The following is a 24180-nucleotide window of genomic DNA, read 5'->3' as shown; positions in this document are numbered from 1 at the left end:
GCTCACAGAGTGGTCTGGCCTACATTTTAGAGTGTTAAAGTGTGTCACATCCCTGGGTTCAAGAACAAAAATACAACCTTGTTTGAGTGCAGTCTCAAAGATGTTCGACTTGTAGAGCCTAGACTCCAGGCACAGAATGGTGTGACAATGCTCTTTGGGGATGCTACCCACATGAAAAATGAAAGACAGGGTTGCAGTCACGTCCAATGGACAAAAATTAGCATTTCATCAAAGACGTGAAATATAATCCAAGATGAAAGAATGCTGCCATTTAAGGTAAGTCATCCTTGTGAGTGGAAGATACAATGCTTTACAGAGTATTTTTTCTGGATATTTACATGCAAATAATCTGAAAAGGTCACCATCTAATTTCAATAATGTTAATAGACAAACAAAACAAAGGTCTGGATGCAGGTCTATAAATGCTTTTTCTTTTTACTAGGTAGGTGTGTTCTGTCTCAAACTACTAGCTACTCATGCATGCCTTCCACAAGTCAGGTAGAAACATGTTCTAAATGAGATGCACAGATGTTAGTCATAAACAGAGCATTGTTGTTCATTGAAAAGGAAAGAGCCCCCCCTGGTGGTGAATTGTTATAATCCTTTGTAGACCCATTGACAAAATATTTAAGACCAAAGATATTCAACCAAGTCTATGACGCCCATGTGGCATGTGCTTATTTCCGCACCTTTTCAGGTTTATGAACACACTGATGTGTTAAATGAGAATGGTTGTGTAACTTAACAGGAAAAGGTCTTGAACTTGAAATAACATACAAGCATCAATATTAAGATTTAGAAAATGTGACAACCAATGACATTAGAACTGCATAAGAGATGCGATGCCCTATGATGGTACCTGTCCAAAAAAAAGCACTGAATTTAAATTAAATTGTCAAGTTGAAACAAAGAACACAACAAGAATTTTCAATTTTTTTCCAAACTTTTTTTTATTTGATGACAATATACAAGAACATCTTGAGCACGAAGATCTTTCCTGGTTCACCCATCTCACTGTTGGGACACAGGAAAACAAAAGTCAGGGAGCATCAAGGAAGCGTCTACAATCTGACATTTCCTCGGTGGAGATTGAAGTGACTGGATTACTCAGGGACAAAATTACATGTGGGAGCTAAAGGTGTTACTATAGGAAGTTTACATGGGCATCTAGAAAAAGGTAATGATATACAGAGCTACGTCATGTATCATTACAAAATAACCTTACATGGCTGGATAGTTACATTGCAGAATTTAACTTAGGACAATGTAGCCGGGGAAAGATAAACCCGACAGATAATGTTTTATTTCTCTGCCAGATGGGTCTGGCCACCCTCTCAAGAGATATCCATTGGGACTGGATAGTGCCGAGCCAATCACAACCTTTCATTGGTTGGATACGATCCTGTACAGGAGCGCTGTTCAGGCTTTCTCATAAAAAACCAAGATGACGTTTCGCTTCTCTTATTGGTTGTCTTGGATTCTAGCCAACTGCATCCAAAGGCATTTTTGTCTGCACCCCATGGAAATCCAAAAGGAGATATTTCAGACTAATACGCATTTGCGAATTGGTCTGACAATGCCCAGGCTAAGGACAATATACCCAGACTTCTCATTCACTGGTATAAACACAAACGATTTTAGTCTCCTTCACCAGTTTAAACATTTTAACATTGTCAACTGTTTTGACATGCTTTCATAAATGTTTGCTTTGTCTAGCATTTGTGAATGTTAGCATACAATCTTTAAAGATGTTAGCTAACCAATAGTCAAACATGACAAACTTCAAAAGAAGTGATGCCAGTGGTATATACTGAAATGTATAAGTGGGTAAATACACAATTAAGTATTAGCACAAGCCAGCTGTATTTAAGGGGAAGGAAGGCTTTGTCCAGGGAGGGTAAAATGAGGATTTTAAAAGTGAAGAGAAGGGTAATTTGAATGTTTGGAGAAGGTAAGGGAGAGGCTGTGGGAGACTAGGGTGAAACATGCAGATACACAGGTCTATTAGGACATGGGATGTCATGTCCAACACAGAATAGAACACCATGCCCATTCTGCTTGTATACCTGAGTGACACCTTATTTCTGCAAAAGAAATCCATGGAAGGCCAAATAAAAGGCAAAAATGAAGAAGGTAAGATTAGACTATTGAGCTACTAAGAAAACCGGGATCTCTGAAATCATGTGGTTGTTACTATGCCTTCACAGCCTATTGTGTCAAGTCCATCAAAGATGAAATTGCCCCACAATTAGTGCCCAGTTTCAACACAAAATTAGTGCAATAAAAATACAGCAAATAGTGCAAATAAAATACTTATTTTAACTACTGGAAGGCACAACTATATTTAGAAAATACAGTAATAGGATGGTAGCGTGTAAATGGGAGGATAAGGGGATGTCTCAGTTAGCTAGGACCACCACTCATAGGGTACTTATGCACACTGCAGTTAGTCTACTTCATAAACAACTTTACCTTCTACAGTCCCGTAGAACAAAAAGAAAGAATGGAGGGAAATAAACAGAAAATGGTAAGAAATGCTAAACTGACAAATGGAGGAAAGAACAAAGTGAATTCCATGTCTGTCCTGGGCTTAGTGTCTGATCTCCTTTAGATGCACTGAAAAACATTTTATGGGTGAAAATGACAGCATGCGAGCCCCACCCATGTGATGTAGTGCATGAAGGAGACCAGGTCTAATGGCCAGTGGTTAAACTGATGGATGTGCCACGGTGACGGAGTGCATTACCTTCTTGCCAGCGGCGCCAACACTGGCTTTCTTGGTGCCTCGTACTTTCTTCATTCTGTTCTTGCGTTCCTTGCGCTGTTTCCTGGAGGACTTCTTCTTCTCATAGAGGCCGTGCTGTTGGAACAGGAACGTCACTACTTCTGCAAGCTTCGCCACGACCATAGAGCAAAACTTGGGTGTTTAACATCTGCATGTTTGTGCCTGGGAATAACTTAGTTGCATGATCAAATTAGTTTGAGAAGAAAAGCGCTGCTCAGAAAGCTAAATTGCGCTAAAACACAGGTATTGCTCAGTGGACAAGCATTTCCATGCAGATCTCTTCAACTTCACAGGATAAGATATTGGTGACATTTTAGTGGAGTGATGAGATGCACATCAGTCAACACGGCATTTCCTCACCCTGGCCAGTCTGTGCTTGGGCTCGTTCTTCTTGGCGTAGTCTAGAGAGTCGTAGACCATGGCGAAGCCTGTCGTTTTCCCACCACCAAATTGGGTCCTGAAGCCAAATACGAACACCACGTCGGGCGTGGTCTTGTACATTTTGGCGAGCTTCTCCCTGATCTCAGTCTTGGGGACTGTAGCCTTGCCTGGATGCAAGACATCGACAACCTGACAGAGGACAGGAAGTATGGTCACAATCTTGTTAAACACAGGCACAACACAGTTTTGATGACTTATGAGCAAGTACGGTGCATAGGCTTACCATCTGCTTCCTTTGAAGCAGCCGGTTTGTCATAAACTTCCGGGTCCTGACCGTTACGGTGTCGTTCTGCAACAATAAAACCATTATCAAACAAAGTCCTATTTAACATCAGTACATCAACACACTCCATATATATAGTCAGGAATGAGTCCACAAATCTTGTCTTGTGAATAAATTGCTATTCCGTTTTAGGATGACTGGCTCTAAGAATAATTGATTCAGTTAAATGTGTAACTCCTCAAAACAAGAAAAAAGTCAAACATCGTTATAGAACAAGGCAATTTATGAAGCTTAACATGATGTAAGCATCGTTTGAGACATTTCCTTGGATGCTAGGCTACCTCTACCAAGGTAGCATACACTGAACCTTCCTACGATGCAATGTACAAAACATAGACAACACAAATATGACATGTTGCTCAATACGAGCTACTTAAATAGCTACCAAACTGGCCATCTATTCAGCAGTTTCACACTACGGAAGGTTGGCTAGCCAACTAGGAACTACCAATTGATGTCAATGTTGCTAGCTCTATCGTTAACAGATTTCGTGTGTTCTGCATTAACAGTTTTTCTGGCCATTCAGTTATTCGATTGGCCATTGTACACGTTTGTACGTATAGACTAACATTAATATTACAATTCGGAAGAATCTCGTAGGACTAAAAAACATGCCATAGCTCATTATCAAACTAGCTGGACAGTGTGTTCGCCAGTACCAAAATGGGTCTGCTAGGCCACAGGTTTCATCCAGTCTGATAAACCGCTAACAAGCAAGCTCATCATCTTAATAATCAAGTACTTTTGCAAAGGGCATCTTAAACTAACATAAGCGACTTGTAAATACTTCATATGGTAAGCGATGGCGAGGATAAAAAAGGATTTATTCACAAATTATGCCACAACACTCACCATCTTGGCGTTAGCCTCTCTCAGGGACGTAGAAAAGAAAGAAGGACCCGTCGGAAGCCAATAAAATGCCTGAAATTTAGAACGTGCCGCTTTAGTTTGCCTGATGAAAAATATATTAAATGGAGTTAAAGCTCAGATTTTGTAGCCTAAGTTTGTCAAAAAAATTCATACGTAATTCTTCAATAATTACCGACTATTCTGTGGCCAGGATTAATTCATAGAACACAAATGTTTATGTAAAAATTTGTAGGCTAAAAGAGTGGCCTTTAAGTTGTGTTTCTACCGAAATGCTGTGAGGAACCCATACACCTGGCTGCAACACCCTGTGAACACCTTGAAAATAATTATTCAAGAACTCAACAACAGATGACCAAAAACCATGTCACTCATAAACCGAGATATGGCCTGATTTTCCGCCAGAACTCCAGTTTTACGGCTCTATGGTAGTCTCTGAAAGGTAAGAACGGCTGTAAGAGAGTAGAAAATATATCGATGAGAAATCGCAGGGCTCTCAAGTTTGATGGGGGGGGGGGGGGGGTACAATTATAGAAATTAATGGATTATGCCGCCATTGAGTTCACATTAGTCAAAGTAAAAAAACATATATATATTTTAACCCAGGAAAAACATGGAACCTATATTTTGCATGTTTACATGCCTGTTTTTGTGGTTATGTGTCTGTAACTTAAACTTTACCAGTTTAATCAAATTCAATGTTTACTGCTTACAACCAGCTCATAACAGATTGAGTAGGGCTGTTAGAACGAATAAGCAAACGCAATAAATAGCCCACCAGAGCAATTTGTTCATTTACTTGCAGGAATCAGTCTGTTTGTCTGTCCGTGTGTGTCGGTGTCTGTGTGTGTGTGTTTGTTAAATAGTGTTCATTATTGCTTAGGGCACTCATTCTGCACTGCACAATTGAATGCCACTACACCTAGTGGTTTCTAGTGATTTCAGCTTTGCATCTGTCCTACATTGCACCATGGAACAATCTCTTTAAAGGCCCAGACAGTGAGAACAGTGGCAAAAACGAGCCATATGAAGTCCTCCACATTAAGGAACTTTATTTATCTGTAACAGTGTCCTCTGGCATTGGCGTTTCTCTGAACATTAATGCATTAATTTGATTCAGAACTGAAGTCATGTTTGTTTCATATCTTATTTTGCAACATAAAATGTTAGCCCTCTATGCAAACCGCTGGCCTAAAGTGATACCTTCAGAACAAAACAAATATACGTATAAAAGTGCAATGCTAAGTATTTACAAATGCTTAGCATGACATTGTCCATTCTAATTGTAAGTCATGAGGCTTTGACACACAATGTTTCACTTCAAACAATCTGAATACAATGTATCAGTAACTCATAAAACAATCTAGGAAATCTTGCATCCATGGATTGCTTGTTGACAATTTAGCTGTTATAATGACAAAATAAAATGAGCAAAGAGAACTAAGATTATGGTTAGGAAATATGTCTTCATAATCACAATCATGTTTCACCCAACTTGAAACTGGTCGTAAAATAATAACATTAAACCCTTGCATGGTGGAAAGTGGAAATCTTCCAGCTGCTAAAAGAGAAAAATCTAAAACAATACAGTGTTTTCAAAAAATAAATCTTCACAAATTCATAATATAGTACTGACTTAAAGTCATTTAAAAATAAATATTTATGTTGAAGAGATTTGAAAAAAAAACAGAAAATAAACGTCCACTTCAACTTTCTATTTACTGTGTGTAAGGCATGGGTAGAGAGACTTGACACTAATGATTTAGTAAGGTATTAAAGAGAATAGTTACAGCACAGTGGGGATATATGTGTAGTTATCCAGTATCACATTTCTGATAGATCGAATCGGCTATACCTATAGGATGTAAATAACTTTTATAGGAAATGTGAGCAGGGACTAGAGGTAAATCCAGACAGGATAGAAATTCCCTCAAACGTATTCTTGTCTACACATGCACTTCTGCACTTCTTAATCTGTAATGCACTAGGAGGCAGTCTCACAGGTTTTGGGGAACAAACAGTCCTTAATATATCCTGATTTCGTTTTTGTTATTTTGAGAAACTGGTCTGCAAAATAAAGTTATTCAAAAATAAAATGCATAGAAAATACTTTTTTAGTTTCAACTTTTGAAAACATCTCATGGAATCTCATTCAAAAAATATTGTTAGGATCTAAACCATTTCTGTAGTCATTTGTGGTCTCCCGTCCATGGTTCTCTCAGATGGAACTCAAATATTCCAATCAATTACAAAAAAGTATTCCAAAACACCTGACTTTTGTAAAATGTTATCTTTTATCTGTAACATGAGTGCAAAATGGATCATCAAAAGAAATCGCAGTCTCTAAATGAAACTGAAGAATATCAGCCAGTCCAAAGGATATCAGCCGGTCCAAAACATTAACTATTGAATTTCCTGCTGTAAAGTCAACGTTAGCATACTTTTTAAATCATATGCTACTGAAGATGATAAATGGATAAGTGCCTGAGCAAACATAACTTTCACGATAACTAATAATTAACATAACAAAACCTAAATGGAAGGCCATTTGCTGATTATGGTGAAATTCCTGCAGTCCCAAAATATTTCATCATCAACTAATTAAAAGGTAATTGATTAAAAATTATTCTACAAAATAAAAATGTAAAAAAAGAATACTGTTTTACATCAGTGTTCCCAACTATTGAAGGTTTGGAATGACTATAGAATTTTCATCTTATTTGAAAACAACTAAATTTCAATCACAGCATCCCTTTTTATACTGTAAGCTTCACTGGTAACTTATCAGACTGATTAACTTGAAGTAACTAAGTGATCTTGGATTAATTCAAGTACTTTTGTAGCAAAAGATTACACCCAAACAATATTTGTCAAAGAAGATCATCAGTGACTATAAAAATTGTAGTACACACTAATCCTGATTCTAAGGCCAGTACTTTATTATCCAAAGTATAGTTTTGGATGGGTCCATAGGGCTAATCCATATCTTAAGTGGCCAGTTTTACAGTGTGCTCTGGTAAAGATTCTGAGTGACATAATTGTTATTGGGCAAGAACAACTATTAATTTGGACAGTAGGGGGTTACTTTAAATTCAGACCCTTATAGTTTGGTTGATAAATACAGGTTCTTGAAACCCAGAAACCTAACCTTTAACCGTTTCCAGAGTTGGCCCTAATGTACAGCACACTGTGCTGTATTGTTATTGTTTACACGTATCACAACCAGCAGCAAGACAGAGACCTAAAGATGAAGGCTGCTGTGAGGGGCTCACAACATGTGTTTCTAAAAGCCAAGCCACTGGCACAAGTGCCAGGTCATTTTCTTGTTCTGGTCTGGTTCCTCAGCTTCAGATGTCCATCTCAAACTGAGAGTCTTCACCTTAAAGAAAACAAATAAATATCAGGGCAATAATGACCTTTTATACCACATATAATTAAAACATAAGAACACAAAGTGATGTATTATGTATCTGACAATATACATAGCAGTTCTGTGAAGATGAACTGTCTGGTAACCCTTATAGCTCAACAAGAAAAATGAGTGGGTTCACCATTGGCTGGCTTGCCATCATGGTTCTTGATATGGTTATTTGCTTCATTCTTTCTGTTCTCACTCAGGACATTTTGGCTGGTCACCCCTGGGATAACAGGCAGATGGGCTGGGGGAGTTTGGGCAATGGGGGAATTACGACGGTCCAGTAGGAATTTACGGTCGTAGATTATTCGAGTGCCTGGGAAACACAAAATAACATGACATGTATTAATTATCTAACAGTATTGTTATGAAAAAGTATGAATTTATTCCTGTGACTCAACAAATCGAATCTCTATTGTCAGGAGAGGTTAGCTCCTCAGCCTTGGATGATAATCAACCGAAATAAAACAAGAATAAAACAAGAATAAAAGCAGAAACCTAATCTAACTTGCTGGTGACACCATCATACTAAAGCGAGAACGTCAAGACAAGACCACATGCAACCACGTTCATGTAGCGTTATTGACAGTGAAAAAAGACCAGGATGAAACAGATAATAAACACAAAAAGGAAGAAAGATTATTGCGTTAAAGACACACCATTCATTTAACCGCTTGAGACGACGGGGGCGGGGCAAAGTATTGTTTTTGTTTTGGTGCTTTGACAGCAGAGTAGGCCACGTTTGGAAACCCATAGCATTGGTTACTGCAAATCTGTGCAAATTAGAGTGAAACCGAAATTGTCATTCCATTAATACATATAATACACAATAGAGTCCCCATTACCTCCCGGAGTGGTCGAAAATAAAGTGCCTCCAGGAGTGGTGCAATAGTCATGAGGTAGCTGCGTTGTATCGTTAATCAACACCGTCCTAGTAGGAATGGCCCTGCTCTCGCTAAGCTGACGACTGGTCGACATTTTAACCGAATTTGATTACAAATTAAACAATTGCAAACTATGGGTGGCTTTTCCTTATGGACGGTGGAACCCTGGGCCTTTCCCTCTCCCTTTTCTCTCCCTAATGCTTTCTTGTCGATCAGCTCGTCCTCCCAGCCGTCAAGCTCAGCACCGTCCGTTCCCTCCGCCAGGCAGGAAGAACAACAATCACCGGGAGGATATGAGGCAAGGGAAGTCAGCAAATGACATATATATGAAAATATATATGAAATATATATGCCGATATAATACATTCAAGAAAATAATAGACAAATAATGGAATGATCTTAAGAAATCCTTTCATAAAACATTTTTTATAGAAAATTGCATACAAATGTACAATTCATAAAATCTTTTTTTTTTATGCGCATGCGCCTCTGAATTCCCTGATTCTTCTTATGGACCTGCCAGAGCGCCACCTAGTAGTAGTACATGTGTAACCGCACTAGCCCGCCTCTGCAATACAGCAAGTCAAGATCAACCCGGCTGAAAGATGAGCTTCACTGTCGAAGAGAGAGGAAACCCAAACACGTTAAGCTATCGTTTGTTTTTCAGTAAGTATACTTCACTTTTTGGCAAGTGGAAATTGAAATTTAGTAAGCACAACGAATAGACATGTCCTAATCTAGCACTAGCTAGGTTGGGCAGCTCCAAATGGCTAATCTCAGCCAGCTAGCACCCCACGTGTCACTTGTTTTGTGATATTCTGGTCTAACCAAAGTAACCACACTTAAATGTGTTGTTTCTGGATGTAGGTAAATGAAATGGCAATTAATCTCGACATGTTCTATTGACTAGAAACGATACTATAGAAGTGACACTAACTGGTAATGCCGGGTGTCTAAAATCCGACAAACTGGAATGAAAGAATGTCGCTAAACTACTGTCAGATTCTCGCTACTCTATTTGTTCTGTTGAAGATTATCCGTAGGGAGATTGTATGTATGTGGAACTACTAGTATGTGCGTAACGTTGCGGAAAAAGCTAGGGCTGCATTTCAGTTTTATTTCCTCTTGAAATTCTTGATGTTGTTACGCCCATCTGTCACCAGGTAGGGACAGCCAAGGGAGGGTGCCACCGTGGCGTCCTCGGTGTGGGGTGTGTAGTAACGTCACCATTGTTCTTATTCTCATTACATTGTATCCTCAGAAAATGCTGAAGGAAAGTACATCTCCCCATTCCATGATATATCAATGTATGCTGACGAGAGCCAGGTAAAGCATGCCACCTTTATACATTTAATCAAGTTATATAATTGATTCCCATTGGAATTGTGAATGTCTTAAGTAAATGCAGGCAATAGGCTCTACCGTTGAATCAATGGTTAGAAAATTGGATTGGGAAGTTTTGTGTTGCTGGGTTTCTCTAAGAAATAGTTAAATTGGGTGAATCATAGTCTATTTGTCAAGCCAACAGATCTTTAGTACCTAAGCACTGGGTTAACGTTCAATCATCGATACCTGTTATCTTATCTCTTATGAATAACTTAGGCTATGTAATTTTGATGGCACTTATCTCTTCAACTACTCATCTCTTCCAACATAATCATGTAGCCATAAAGGAACTGTACTATTGGTTTTAATCTATATGACTGTAATTTTACGTGAGGCACATGTATCAATTAGAGTATTGTGAATAAATCCATTGCAATATGACACTGGTCTGTTTGCTGCAGAATATCTTCCACATGGTTGTTGAAGTACCAAGATGGACAAATGCAAAGATGGAGGTATTGTTAAAATATTTTAATGGCATATTACTATTGGCTGCTCTGATTTTAATATGACTTAAAAATTACATGTACTTGTTGCTATTCAATACCTGTGCCGCTGAGGTGGGGCTCCTGTTTCTAAATATGAATTAAAATAACAATGAAAACATGTTCTTGATTACATTATTTCACAGACAAACATAACCTTTTATAAGATATTTTTTAAACAATTGTTTGTGTTAACAAAATGGAGCTTCGAAGTACATGTTTTTCCCTTTCCTTTCTTTTTTTTTTAGATAGCAACAAAAGATCCTCTTAATCCCATCAAGCAGGACGTAAAGAAGGGTAACTTGCGATATGTCGCCAATGTCTTTCCACACAAAGGTTACATCTGGAACTATGGAGCAATACCCCAAGTAATTATTTCATACTCGGTAGAAAATGTGTATTACATTTACAATAGGCCTGAACTGTTATTACATTTAATACATATTATAACTTACCTAATTGGTCTCACTGTATTGAGCTGACACACTGTTTGTTGGTAGACCTGGGAAGACCCTGGACACAAAGACGGGGACACTGGGTGCTGTGGTGACAATGATCCTATCGATGTTTGTGAAATTGGTACTAAGGTAAATCATATAAAAATACAATATCAACAAACATGTTTAGGCTGCACAATACAGGGCTGATGCATTGAAGATAGTGATTATGCACTGTTTCATTCAGTACATGCTGTCATCATCCAGTTAACAAACTCCAAAGTGATAACTTCAGATACTTAAGAATATATATATATATTTAATCTTAAGTCTATACTTGCATATGTATCTTTCTATACAAATGGACAAACAATATAACAACATTTGTTTCCTACAAAAGAATATTGTTTTGCAATAGTATGATAACGTCATGCAGACGGTTTGCTGAGGTAACGTGTGACATCTTCCGTTTAGGTGTGCTCGCGTGGGGAGGTTATCAAAATAAAGGTACTCGGTATTTTGGCAATGATTGATGAAGGGGAGACTGATTGGAAAGTCATTGCCATTAATGTGGAGGATCCTGAAGCTAAGGACATGAACAGTGAGTTTGAGTTTCTAAAACTCTTAAGGGCACTGAAAGCAGCACTTAGCAGTAGAGTACGTCTCTAATACCTGCAAATTAGTCTTTTCTCTGGATGTTGTATTTGAGATGACAAGATGTCAAGAAACGACACCCATGAAATGTTTGATCCTTCCTTTTACAGATTTTATTTTAGCTGCATTGTACTGTGTAATACTGTAGTTGAGACATATTACTCTTGCACAATGCCTGGTAGCTTAGTTTCAAAGGACTAACAGTGTATGTGTTTCTACTACATTTATCCATTCTTTCCTAGCTCAACATACTTTCTTGTGTGTTTTAGATATTAGTGATGTGCAGCGACTGAAGCCAGGCTACCTGGATGCCACTGTTGACTGGTTCAGGAGGTACAAAGTCCCAGATGGGAAACCAGAAAACAAATTTGCCTTCAATGGCGAGTTCAAAGACAGGGTGTGTACTGTACCCTGAACATTTCCAGCCTGGTGTGGGGGGTTTGCTTAAGCTGCTTTCTGCAATATATTTTTGCTCACCAGGCCACAATGTAAAATCCAGAGTTTCTGGTCAGACTAATCATCTGGGAATGATTTCCTATTAAATGTAAAAGTGTCTCTTGTGGCCATTTTACAAGTTGTAAAATTATGTGGCAACAGTTCGAAGCATATTCCAGTGGCTAGCTTTTATTAAGAAATCTCAGATGACGTGTGTATTTCTTCTCTCAGGATTTTGCTATTGAAACAATCAAGAGCACCAATGGCTTTTGGAAGGCCCTCATCTCCCAACAAACCAAGGCTGGGGAATTGAACTGGTGAGAAGGAAGTTGAATATAGGACTTGATATTGGGTGTGCTAGATTGACTGCACCAAGTCTGTGTCCCAGAAGAGAGGTATGGTGGGTAGGACAAAGGTTGATAGTAAATTAATTTCTCATCCATGGAAATAGACTAAACCGTTTTGATTGTTCTCCCTTTCTGCAGTAAAAACACATGTGTGTCAACCAGTGACAGTCCGTTCTGCTGCTCAGGGGACGAGGCAAAGGCTTTTGTTGATGGGGTTGGTATCATCTGTGTCTCTACTGCTGTCATGTCTGTTCCAAAGAAATCAGCCACTTTTATATCATGGTCCTTTTTTTTGGTGTCTGCTTTCAGACATGCCCTTGTGGAACAGAAGATCCTATGCCCTCTTCAGGTAAGCTGTTTGATTTGATTCTGGCCAAGGGGGGTGGGGGTTGAAATGAGAAATGGCTGAAATGCGTCTCAGCGAATGCATCAGACTTGAGAGCCCTGCATCTAATCATTGGTTTTCTGTTCCCCAGTTGATAAATGGTTCTACTATGAGAAGTGACATCTTCACAAGATGAACCAAAGAAGGCATACTTGAAGAGACATGCACTTGAAGTGACCACAGACTAGAGATGCTGAGTAGGTTCTGTAGAAAGAAAAGGAAAACTACTAAATCATGTCAAATTTGTTTTTCACTGTTATTTAACATGGATCTTTAAAAAAAAAAAGTAGATTCAAGGCATTGGCCTGCCTAGCTACTTCTGTACTGTATAGAGTAATCTAAATTGCTTTAATAAAGCCTCCGTTTAAATAGTCATTGAGGACTATTACGTTTTTATTCATGTGAACATCCTTTTATTTTCTGCAGACTGTTTCATTGATAGTTTACATTTTCTTGAAAGCAATCTCAAACCAAATGTGTCAAATGTACTCATGGTTTTGGATGAATAGGGCTACACAGATGCGTATTTTACTGCCCTCTACTGGACTGCTTACCCACATTGTTGCCTCATTCGTTCATTATATAAAACATCTTTCTTTGGCAGTGCACATTGTTATTCCCTTGACATCACGGATATAATAAGTTTATTTAAATTGAATGTGGAAAAGTGTGTTCAAAGATGAATCCCTGATCAACGACCGTTTTCTTTTTTTTGTACAATTATACATAATATATACAGAAAGAATGTCAGCAGGACGGATCATATTTTCCCACGTGACACACCTCGCCAAAAACAGTTGTTACGCAGTTCCGGTGAACTGTCAAATTTGGACCTGTCATTGACGGTGGTATCTAGGACTTAAAAGTAACGTTCGAGGAGTGGATTAACCGGCAAATAAAGGTAAAATAATACAGTATATCTCCTGCTTCCATATCTCTCCAATGCGGTCAGTACACAGTTAAGCGTTCGAGAGGTGACACACATTCATCTCTGCATGGTTGCGCTATTAATGGTGTTTTTAACTTTATTTATTTGTTGTGCCTACTCAACGTGTTTACAATGTTGTTTACTCCGGATCGAGTACTACTCGTAACTAAGGGCATTGTCGGCAATCGGTTTTACCTATGTTGATTGGCAGCCACCTAACTAGCTCCTGGCAAAACTGCTATAAAATAGCGTCTGTGTTACATTTTCAATGTAACTTGTAAACGTAGGCTACATTTGAGTAAAAACGGGGTTTCTATTAATTTAGTTCGCCATAGGCTACTCCATATACAAATCTATGAAAGTATTTTTTTGCATTCCTTCGAGGTCACTGTTAAGATATTCACAGCAAGCACTGAGAGTAACAGCTGTTTGTGTGCGTGTGTGCGCGCATGTGTGTTTCAAGTGCCTGGTATCAAGTGTCATCTGCTCACAAAACTTGTCTGTGAAAATAATTTGAGCCACCGTTAGTCTAGCATCATCAACCGGAATACTTAACATATGTAATAAAGCTTGCTTGTAGATATTTATATTTTTGTGAATGGCTTTATAGTAGCCTATTACTGTACTTCAAGCTTACACATACCAACTAGGTAATCCCAAGTCATGAAATAAGTTTCAACAATGAGCTTTCAGTATGAGGTTGCGTACTGTGTCGTAGTGAGTCTTAACACTTATTTTGCTAAGTAAGTATCTTGTTAAATAGCTGACCAATCTTGTTTAATCACTGCAAAAAAATACTTGCCTTAGAATTGTTGCTACATCTGGCCCTCCATCTTAAAGTAATAATTAAGGTGTTGAGTTGATGAAAGCATTGTGTTCATGAATGTGATGTATTCTTTTTTTCAGGTAAAGGAAACAGACATGTCTTTTATATTTGATTGGATCTACAGGGGCTTCAGTGGTGTTCTACAATTATTAGGTTCGAGTTGTTTCACCTATTACATTATTGTGGATCAGTGTATTAGGTGTGCATTTGCCCCTAAACACAACTATTCTATTTATGTTTACATTGAGTCATACATGATTCAATTCTATTTATTAAGTAACCTTTGAATTGTTGCCCAACAATCTGAAGTATCATGTTATGTTTACCTCTAGGTTTATACAAGAAGACTGGAAAGTTAGTGTTCCTTGGATTAGATAATGCTGGGAAAACAACACTATTACATATGCTCAGAGATGACAGACTGGGACAACATGTGCCAACACTACATCCGAGTAAGATTATGGCAAATGATGTCTTGTGTGTGTCTACATCCTTAATGTAATTGCAATCTCCATGTCCTTGTTTTGAAGCTGTGTATTTCAGGTAGTGGGACTCTGCTTGGCTCGAGTTTTCCTGTACATCCGTCTTCCCCTTGTAACTCATGGTCCTGTTCTTTTTTACCTTAGCATCTGAAGAGTTGACTATTGCAGGAATGACCTTTACAACATTTGATCTTGGTGGACACACTCAAGGTGGGGTAGTATTGTATTCATTGTAATCATGTGAGAAGGTTCTGTTACAAAAGTGATCACATTGTGTTTTTTTATGTGATTATCTTAGAGGGACAGTATGCCTAAAGTAGGTAGTTTACTTTAAAGGCATTGGTTTGATTTTCCCAGCGAGGAGAATTTGGAAGAATTATCTCCCAGCCATAAATGGCATTGTTTACATGGTGGATTGTGCTGATCATGAACGACTAGGAGAAGCCAAAGTTGAACTCGATGTAAGTCTCCCCCTCTAGGACTCAAACAAATATTTATTTTACATTGGGAACAATAAAAGACTCGCTGTATTTTTATTTGACCTTTCCAGGCCCTGTTAACAGATGAGACTATCTCCAATGTGCCGGTCCTCATTCTGGGTAACAAGATTGACCGTCCAGAAGCCATCAGTGAGGAGGCACTCGTAGGAATGTTTGGTCTTTATGGTCACACAACCGGAAAGGTAAGGATGTCTGGTTGATCTTACTCTCTGTGGGTGGTTTCCCGAATTCAAATTAAGCCCAGTTATGTCTGTGCTTCCCCGACAGGGCAAAGTGTCTCTGAAGGAGTTGAATTTGAGGCCAATGGAGGTTTACATGTGCAGTGTCCTGAAGAGACAGGGCTATGGGGATGGTTTCCGCTGGCTCTCGCAGTACATTGACTGACTGACCTTTTTAAATGTATCTTGTTTATAAAGGATTTTGTATATACACAAGTCGACAAGTTGCACAAATCTACCTGCTGGATGTCTGTTACCAGCGTGCTATATTTATTTTGAGTTTGAGTTCCCCAAAATAATTTGTCTTGAGATTCTTTATACTCATTTGCTTGATATCATAGGTTGCTAAAAGTGACATTGATAACTGAACAACTGTCACAAGCCATTATTGTGTGAAGTGAATTGAAATTCTAGAAGCAGTGTGTGACCATGTTCCATGCCAAAGCCAGGTAGAGTTCACCTGTGATTTTCTTGATTTTAGACCTAGTGCACCTTGTACCAGGTTGTGTACAAGATTGTGTACCTTCTTGCACTAACTGCAATCCCTTAGATGTTGCCAAGTTGGGGAATCCCCCCCCATTTGAACTGAGCAGTAAGTAACCCCCTTCACGCTCACAGATTAGAACATGTCAACCTTCTCAACCGGTTTCTAACCACGGTGTATTTTTAGTCTAAGGTATTGAATTACAGAGAAGGGGATTAGTTTAAGAGTTTCAGGTTTGTTTCTTTTTAGCAGCGCACATCTTCAGCTCATGAAAAGCTAAACAGACATTTAGACATTCTCCTATCTAAAAATGTGTCCTGGATCATATTACAGGATCATACAGAAAACGGGTGGGGAACGGTCTGATCACGGCTGTACTTTGGTATATTGACTATGAAGTTGAATAGCTGGATTACATTTTCAGAATACCACTTGATTTGATACTTTGTAAGTATGCCATATGAGGATTACAGACCACAGAAGTATTATTAAACAGTGAACACTAAACAAGTTTTCTTCATACCAGTATTAATATTTTGACTGTTATGTTTTTTGCTTAATCCCTATTTTAATACCACCAGCCAAATTCGTGAATGTGACCACAAGTGCATTATTTCTCCTATTTTGAAGTGAATGTGTTTTATTTATGTCTACTAAAATTACTTTTGTACAGTATCAGGATTTCATAACAGTGTCAGAAGTCACAACAAGCCATGTAAGTGATTCCATTTTATCTACAATGCTCAACCTACCTATGTACTTTTTTATGGTTAATTTACTGTTAACATTTGAACTTGGTGACTATCTACTGTTCACACAATGCAGATATGATATGAGAGTGCTTATGTTTTACTGAGGAGTGAGGTACGTGACGCTACCTGTGGGTGCAATAATTAATTTTGTAAATAATCACTTAGCATGCATTTCAGTTTATCTGAAATGATGTCACTGCCAGCACACAAGGGGCAGCAGAATTGGTTATTGATGTATTATATAGTATTTGGTTTTGATTCGAAATCTGAATAAATATGTTGGACAATTATCTGAGTCGTTTGTCTCTTTACAGGCTATCCCTGCTTACAATTTCTTCATAAATTATGTTACATGATTCTGATATGCACATGCTTATCATATCATAAGGTTTCGTGTTTTTCACCTCTCCTTCCTGTTAAAAGACCGATAAGTCCATCTGTCCAATCAGGAGGGTCCGTCCTCTGCTAGATAGGCCCTACATTTTCCGGTAGGAGTTAATGTTGTGTTTTATGACTTGATTAAGTGTTTTCATATTTGCTCTCGTGTTTTCCTATTTGCTGTTGTGATTTGCACTTCAGGGCTACCGTAGCAATGAGCTGTCAGCGCATTTAATTAATCATACCTCACTGAATACCGTGATTTTCACGTATTTATTTTGTTGCTGCAAAGGTCATACATATAGCTATGATACAGGACACATGGTTCGGCGTATTTGAATATTCATAGTGGGCTTAACAGTAATAGAAGTTTTGCTCCAGACTTTCCACTCTTGCCAAGGCTTCATTGAGTCTGATCATAAGAGCGGTAGGAGAAGCAGGCAAGGCGTAGTCATGATCCTAGTAGAAAGAGGGATGAACATGGTCATGAGTAATGTTTCACTTCACAAACATCACGTTGAAACCACTAGTTTATGGCCCACATTATTTCTTATAGTCCTCACCTGTCAAAGCCACTGTCAGCACTGTTTGTGTGCGTGTGTGTGTGTGCGGGCACGCATGTGTGCACCAGGAATACATGTTCAACGCGTCTTCAATTGTGTGTATAGGTTTATTTGTGAGTTTGTTTGATATGAGTGGCAGCAAGTGGCAGCAGTGAGACTTTAATATGTCCAGGGAGATTCTGATATGATGTTTAAAGTAGAAATATTCACATCATGAGGCTGAGGTTATGGGTGTGAGGTTGCCATTTCATGGGAATCCTGAGAGACCACGGACAGGTTTTCTTCAGCTCTTCTGGAGGTAGACGTAGCCCTGCCCTTTTCCAACTAAAATGAAGAAGCATAATACATAATACAATATATATAAAGGGATAAGTATCTCACCCTGCCCTGTGATTGATAATAGAATATTTAAATTTATGAACGCTAATAGCCTTATGATGATACACCTACTCTTTGGAGGTGAACCGGGAAGCTGAAGACGGATGGAATAACGCCATCTCGGAGTCGGACAATCTGACACGTCCTATCAAAATCGCCCTGCTTAAAATGTTGACAGCAAAGTACTGATGAAACACTTGCAGTGAATCCTTCTCTCCTCAAAGCCACTTCCCACTTCTTCCTCACATTTTTGTCCTTGGGAAACCTTGAAAATGAAAACGGACAAAACATTTCACAAAGGAAGTCAAGCTTATTTTCTTCCTTCACAGTTCTTAGAACCTTTCTTCAACAAAACTACTATTTTGATGCATATGCTGAAATTGTGAGTAAGCGTGTTTGCAAACAATTCTACAGTCAGATGTTCTGTTTCCTTTGTTTTAAGTAAATGGGGTGGGAATGAGACATGAGAGGTATCTTACTTTTGATTGAGGGTGAATTACATGTGAATAATACAGTGTTGGGAAAGCTACTTGGAGATTGTAGTGAGCTAAAGCTTTCAGTTACTCTACCTTGAATAAAGCTTCACGACACAAAAGCTACCACCCAGTTCAATGTAGCAAGCTAAGTAACACAAACAAGGCCGTAAGCTATAGTTAACTAAATAGGAAGCTTCTTTATTTTAAGTTGCGCTACTCTCAAATGACAAGAGAAGTGTAGCTTGTGTGGCCAAGCTACTTAAAAAAAGGAGTAAGCTACTGAAAAGTTACTAGATTCACGACAGGGGCGATTCTAGCATCAGAGCTTTTAGGGGTGCTCAGCCCCCAATGACAATGTGACATGAATACAGTGCCTTGGAAAATTGCTAAACCCCCTTGCTAATAACAGGCATGCAAACGGGTCGGGTAAAAAAAGGTGCGAAGGATAGGCGAACCCCCGACCCTTGGGGGGTCTGGGGGCATGCTCCCGGAAGAATATTTATTACATTTTAGAGTTAAACGCATGAATCTGGTGCACTTTGAGAGCAAAATTAAGAGGCTAGATCTATGTAGAATCTGTGCTCATGTAAACAATGTCATGTTCTTTTAACCATAAATACATTTTTTGTATAGCATACATCCTAATAAAACAATTAAACAAACAGGATTACCTGTGTTGAACGACTTTAAAAAGCAAAAGTCAAAAGTATCACTCACTGACAAGCTAACACACATCCAATAGAAATGCTTTTCAATATTGTATTAAAATTGTTTCTACTAGATGATGTAAGGTGGGTGTGTAAACTTCTCCCCACTCTGCCTCTGATTGGCTGTGAGGTTTAGGCATTTAGGAGTGACGTTTGGTTCCAAAGCCAGTTGCAAGTTGGGAAGCACGGGTAAAATGCTGTGTTGGCCATGGCTATCTATGATGGCTACGACCCCCCCACCCCCTCCCCCCCCAAAAAATTATCTCATGGGATCTGCATGAATGACGTAGGTTACCCATTTTGGTTTCATAAAGGTGAGTTTCACCTAAAGGTGAGGAGTTTGCATGCCTGTAATAAATTCCTAATTTCACTGGATAACAATTAATACATTTATGTATTATTATGCAAAACATTGAATGAAGGAAAAAACTAAGGATGTCCCTTTCTTCATGAAATACAAGCATCAAATTATAATAACCAATAATATATATTTTTATTTTTTTAATTATTATTTTTAGGGGTGCTGAGATTAAATTTGCTTGAGCACCCTTAAAAGGATCTAAAAACGCCACTGATTCAAGAAATACTGAAGCTACCACCAAAATACTCAGTTACAAGCTAAGCTACAGAGCAGAGAGTCCTAGCGGAGCCCGAGTAGCAGAGAGCTACCAGAGCCCTGGGCTCTGTTCGAAAACTTACACAGTTGTCTTGATCCTTGGTCTCCCCTTGCGAGCGCGTTCAAAACAGAGCCAATGGCTTTCGTTCAGAAGACACGTCAGCCAATCCCCTCGCTTTCACCAATGACATCGAGGAAGTAGAGGTTGTAAATAACTGGTTGCACGGACCCGCAGCTCAGCTACCGATACATGTTGTGCATGTTTGTCTTGTCAGTTTTCATCGACTTTTTAGCTGCCCATCATTATTTTGTCACTGACATTATAATCAGTAGAGCGAGTTGTAATGTTTTGAATGATTTGTCTTATTCTCGGGGTACATAGTAGCCTAATTGTAACTAAGTAACTTGTAGCTAGCTAGCTTCACCATAACAAGCTAACTGCAGGCGGTGTGTGAACAGTCTACAGCAAGTAAGAGTTGACATTCACAACCGCAAAGTAATTAAATGGAATCGACAGAAAGGGCTTGTTGTATTGTAACAGTATCCGGGTCATACTCTGATCAGAGGCCTCTGAGTTGTAGTGGTGTCATTCTGAACCCACAGGCAGGAATCGTTCTCTGTAGTGGTCTGTTGTTCTCTCGTTTTATGAATACCAAAGAATCTGTCTCCCCAGATCTCAGATTTTTGCCACCCGACAGTTTTAATGACAATCTAAAAATATGTATAAACTACTCGGAGCAACGACAACTGGAAACAAACAAGTGCGCCTATGAGGCATGCACGGTGGCAGACAGCCCCTCCTCACACCCGCTTCAGGCCACAGCAGAACTTCATTTTTTAATCAACTGTGTGGAGTTCAGAAAAGCTTTTCACAAAATGTTCAGAGGATCAGATAAATGGGGTTTCTACGGCGGTGAGGAGGAGGCAGAGATGGTCAGGGACTCTGAATTCCTGAGCTGGTTTGCTGTTCTGAAGGCACCTGGTTTGAAACCAGGTGTGTCCAAATCGGGACCTATACCCATGGTTAACAGCTCTTCTCTCCGAAAGGGCTGCCCAGTATTGGCGTGCGGCTCTCCATTTGGCAATCTCTGCCCCGATCTCTTCATGAGCACCCTGAGCAAGGGCATCATCAGTAACTTGGCTGGGGAGGAGAATGTCGTCATCCTTACAGATGCCCGGTGCCTACCTGGCACTGAGGGAGGGGGGCTCTTCATCCCCAACGGAGACCAGGCATACCTGGCTGGCTTAATTGTGTCTCCATTGTGCTGGAAAGCCAGTGAGTTGATTGGACTGACACTGGTGTGCTCGCTCCAACTGATCCTGAACAACATAATGCGTTGTATGAAGATTCATGATCCTATGGGAGACTTCCACCTTCAACAGGAACCCACAGATTTTGAGAGTAGAACCCAAACTTGGGCCGTCCAGAGATATCCCACCGTGGCGTTGGTAGACAGCGGACAGTTTTGGGGCTCCGGGATCCTTGTCAGCTCTCAGTTGGTTCTGACCTGCAGGCATGTTGTCAATGGAAAATCTGTCGTCACCTTGAAATTTGACAGCAATGACAGGTAAAACCGTTGACCTACATGTACTAACCGTTATCAAGTGGCCTGTCCTTTCTTCTTTTGGGATTTAAGTGAAGAAGATGCTTAATCTGCTGGAATAGTTAGCCAAGCTTCCTCTGCTTTGTATTTTGCTCCCCAGGTACAATGACGTGATGGGAGATGTGCTTTACTCCACCAAGGACTCTTCACCCTATGATGTAGCCATCGTACAACTGAGAGACCCCACCCCTGAGGCAGTGATGCCCCATTTGGCCACATCATTTGAGCTAGGTCATACAGTCATAAATAGAGTCAAGTAGCTGCACAATAATTTTTAAAATTTTAAGCATGTTCTACCACTACTGTGTCAAGAAAAAATAATAGCAACTGAACGCTATACTCACTGTCAGCTTCTCTGGGCGTACGTGTCCCCCCCCCCCTCCCACCACAGGTGAAGACGTTGTGGTGGTGGGTTATGGTGCGCTGGGTCAAAGGTGTGGTGGTCCCTCCTTGACTCGCGGCATTCTCTCCAGGGCCCTGAGCTGGCGTTCCGAGACTATCATGCTGCAAACCACCTGTGCAGTACAAGCAGGGACCAGTGGAGGCGCTGTGATGCGTGTGAGCTCAGGGGAGCTGCTCGGTAAGGATTGCCTAATTGGGTGTATTACTAATTATTGGTTAATTATTGGTTTATACCACTATGAGTTGTATTTCTCATTTACACATCTGGAAGTTATGAATGTAACATTCTATTGATATTTTATTTTCACAAATGATTTCAGTATGAAATTCAGTACTGATTCAAACAGTAGGGGGCACTCAGTCACTGCAGTATATGTCAGTGCGAGTAAGGACCTGTCATCTTGTGTACATTAGGGGGTGGTTCATTGCTGTAACTGTATTTCAGGTCTGGTATCCAGTAATACCAGGGACTTTGCTGCTAAGGTGACCTACCCACATCTGAACTTCAGCATCCCAGTGACTGTGCTCCAGCCGTTACTGCGGCAATATGCCCAGACGGGTGATGTTGGCCTATTCAGAGCCTTAGACGAGACAGAGGAGGGGGTCAGGAGGGTTTGGAGACTACAGGCTCCTCAGAGCAAACTGTGACTGAATAATGACTAAGAGACACCCTGCCAAGCAAGCAACGTTCTCGGCGATAGGCAATAGCACTTTGCTCAACCTAGATACCAAGTACCTTCATTTCACAGAGAACATGAACAACAGCTAATTAGCACTTAAAATGGTTTGATTATGATAACCTATTATGTTATTCTTATCCAAGTGCCTGTCAAAACAGAACACAGTGTGAAACATGACCCACCAAAACATTATTTTTGAGGGAGAAATAATAGTTTGATATGTCTGTGGTGTCCTCAATAAATGAACAAGCAGTTTTGTAATTTTTGTTGAAAGTGTAATACCGATAAATAATAATTTTTCTTATTGCTACTGGTAAAAAGAAAACTGTTTAAAGATTCACACACAAATTGTATAAGTTCACTAGGAATTAGAGGACCGGAACCATGAAATGATGACCGGAAATGATTTGGGGAGAAAAAGCTATGTTTCGTGTCATCATTCCTGTGAACAATTTCTTTTGTGTTTTTCAGGAAATGGTCAGACACAAATTAATAATATGTTCCTACAGTACTAGCCTTGGAACCCTTGGCATTTAAAAAAATACATGATTGAAAACAAGTGTTTTTTTTTGTCTTGTCCTGAACACTTTGACACCCTATAGTCGAATAGACATCACACAATAAAAGCCTGAATGATTCATGTCTTTTAGTTATATTCAACTGATCTACTGAGAGTACTAGATGTTGTATGACACTACCCAGATAGGGATGCCTGTAACATTTACTACCTCTGTGATCACTGAGGTATTACATCAGAGGAAATGTTTTCTCCATGCAACATATTAACGTCAAGGAGATGAGCCTTATGTTCCCATATAGAATTTACACCTAGTAAAATTATACATGCCATTTTTTTTTTTTGCAGAGCAGAACAACAGGGTAAAATAAGACTAGCTTGACATGTTACAGAGACTGATTGGTCCCTTTGGGTAGCCAGGAGAGATGCTGTCAGGATCTGCTTTCAGACATCTGGTATTCCTTCTCCCTTCCTCTGCACAGTGGGACTGTCATAAAACCTGGCGTATGGACTATTGTAATAAATTTAACGCCTGGTCCTCCAGGATATTACTGGTTCTGTATTCTATTATCAGAGAAATACAGTGTGAGAAAAATGTGAGAAAAATATGTATTTCGAAGGATTGGTTACGGCCTCTTTGAATGAGCACAATGCATATGGCTTGAGGGGACTGAGAAGCCTGTGTGCATACATGATAACATGATGCTTCACTGATCCTGGAATCACTAGTTAACAGGTTTGAGGGGACAGAAAACTGCCTTTAGGAGCCTGGGAAACGAGCTGTTGCTTTATTCCAATTGTGACATGCAAGATAGAGCCCAGATTGTGTTTCTTACGGCCTCCTAAGAGCCACAGAGGGGGCAGA

The 24180-nt window shown here is 39.5% G+C and overlaps 5 protein-coding genes and 1 long non-coding RNA gene across 9 annotated transcripts; 3 read left to right on the top strand and 3 right to left on the bottom strand.

The window, feature by feature from the left end:
* Positions 1-924: 924 nt before the first annotated feature.
* Positions 925-4429, bottom strand: rps24 (ribosomal protein S24). Its single transcript, XM_084667065.1, has 5 exons — positions 4362-4429; positions 3450-3515; positions 3146-3355; positions 2747-2860; positions 925-1014 (listed from the first exon to the last, which is right to left on the bottom strand). The coding sequence occupies exons 1-5, from the start codon at positions 4362-4364 to the stop codon at positions 1012-1014; spliced, it is 396 nt and encodes a 131-aa protein (XP_084523191.1). The 5' UTR covers positions 4365-4429; the 3' UTR covers positions 925-1011.
* Positions 4430-5408: 979 nt separating this feature from the next.
* Positions 5409-8957, bottom strand: eif4ebp2 (eukaryotic translation initiation factor 4E binding protein 2). Its single transcript, XM_084667066.1, has 3 exons — positions 8637-8957; positions 7928-8107; positions 5409-7755 (listed from the first exon to the last, which is right to left on the bottom strand). The coding sequence occupies exons 1-3, from the start codon at positions 8767-8769 to the stop codon at positions 7724-7726; spliced, it is 345 nt and encodes a 114-aa protein (XP_084523192.1). The 5' UTR covers positions 8770-8957; the 3' UTR covers positions 5409-7723.
* Positions 8958-9192: 235 nt separating this feature from the next.
* Positions 9193-13179, top strand: ppa1b (inorganic pyrophosphatase 1b). The gene is made up of 11 exons (XM_084667061.1): positions 9193-9341; positions 9937-10001; positions 10463-10516; positions 10795-10914; positions 11047-11133; positions 11458-11584; positions 11907-12034; positions 12304-12389; positions 12558-12633; positions 12729-12768; positions 12896-13179. Exons 1-11 carry the CDS (start codon positions 9281-9283, stop codon positions 12922-12924), a joined length of 873 nt encoding a protein of 290 aa, XP_084523187.1. The 5' UTR covers positions 9193-9280; the 3' UTR covers positions 12925-13179.
* A 394-nt stretch (positions 13180-13573) lies between these two features.
* On the top strand, positions 13574-17284 carry sar1ab (secretion associated, Ras related GTPase 1Ab). Of its 2 annotated transcripts, none has more exons than XM_084667063.1 (7): positions 13574-13705; positions 14639-14711; positions 14891-15010; positions 15185-15250; positions 15398-15501; positions 15591-15722; positions 15808-17284. In XM_084667063.1, exons 2-7 carry the CDS (start codon positions 14654-14656, stop codon positions 15922-15924), a joined length of 597 nt encoding a protein of 198 aa, XP_084523189.1. In that variant the 5' UTR covers positions 13574-13705; positions 14639-14653; the 3' UTR covers positions 15925-17284. The 2 variants fall into 2 exon arrangements, with proteins under 2 accessions (XP_084523189.1, XP_084523190.1); XM_084667064.1 differs by lacking the exon at positions 13574-13705 and adding an exon at positions 14117-14475.
* A 360-nt stretch (positions 17285-17644) lies between these two features.
* LOC146268042 (uncharacterized) lies at positions 17645-20287 on the bottom strand. 3 transcript variants are annotated; one of them, XR_014724675.1, is made up of 4 exons: positions 20196-20287; positions 18386-18578; positions 18146-18259; positions 17645-17831 (listed from the first exon to the last, which is right to left on the bottom strand). It is a non-coding gene; the product is annotated as an uncharacterized LOC146268042 (long non-coding RNA). The 3 variants fall into 3 exon arrangements; XR_014724676.1 differs by lacking the exon at positions 20196-20287 and adding an exon at positions 19461-19541; XR_014724677.1 differs by lacking the exon at positions 20196-20287 and adding an exon at positions 18883-19015.
* A 299-nt stretch (positions 20288-20586) lies between these two features.
* tysnd1 (trypsin like peroxisomal matrix peptidase 1) lies at positions 20587-23436 on the top strand. Its single transcript, XM_084667212.1, has 4 exons — positions 20587-21680; positions 21817-21947; positions 22108-22296; positions 22564-23436. The coding sequence occupies exons 1-4, from the start codon at positions 20617-20619 to the stop codon at positions 22764-22766; spliced, it is 1587 nt and encodes a 528-aa protein (XP_084523338.1). The 5' UTR covers positions 20587-20616; the 3' UTR covers positions 22767-23436.
* Positions 23437-24180: the final 744 nt, after the last annotated feature.

Source organism: Hypomesus nipponensis, chromosome 11 (genome assembly GCF_054491055.1).
Source record: "Hypomesus nipponensis isolate SF chromosome 11, ASM5449105v1, whole genome shotgun sequence".
In the NCBI taxonomy this organism is placed as follows: domain Eukaryota; kingdom Metazoa; phylum Chordata; class Actinopteri; order Osmeriformes; family Osmeridae; genus Hypomesus; species Hypomesus nipponensis.
This window is presented reverse-complemented; position numbering and strand designations above follow the sequence as displayed.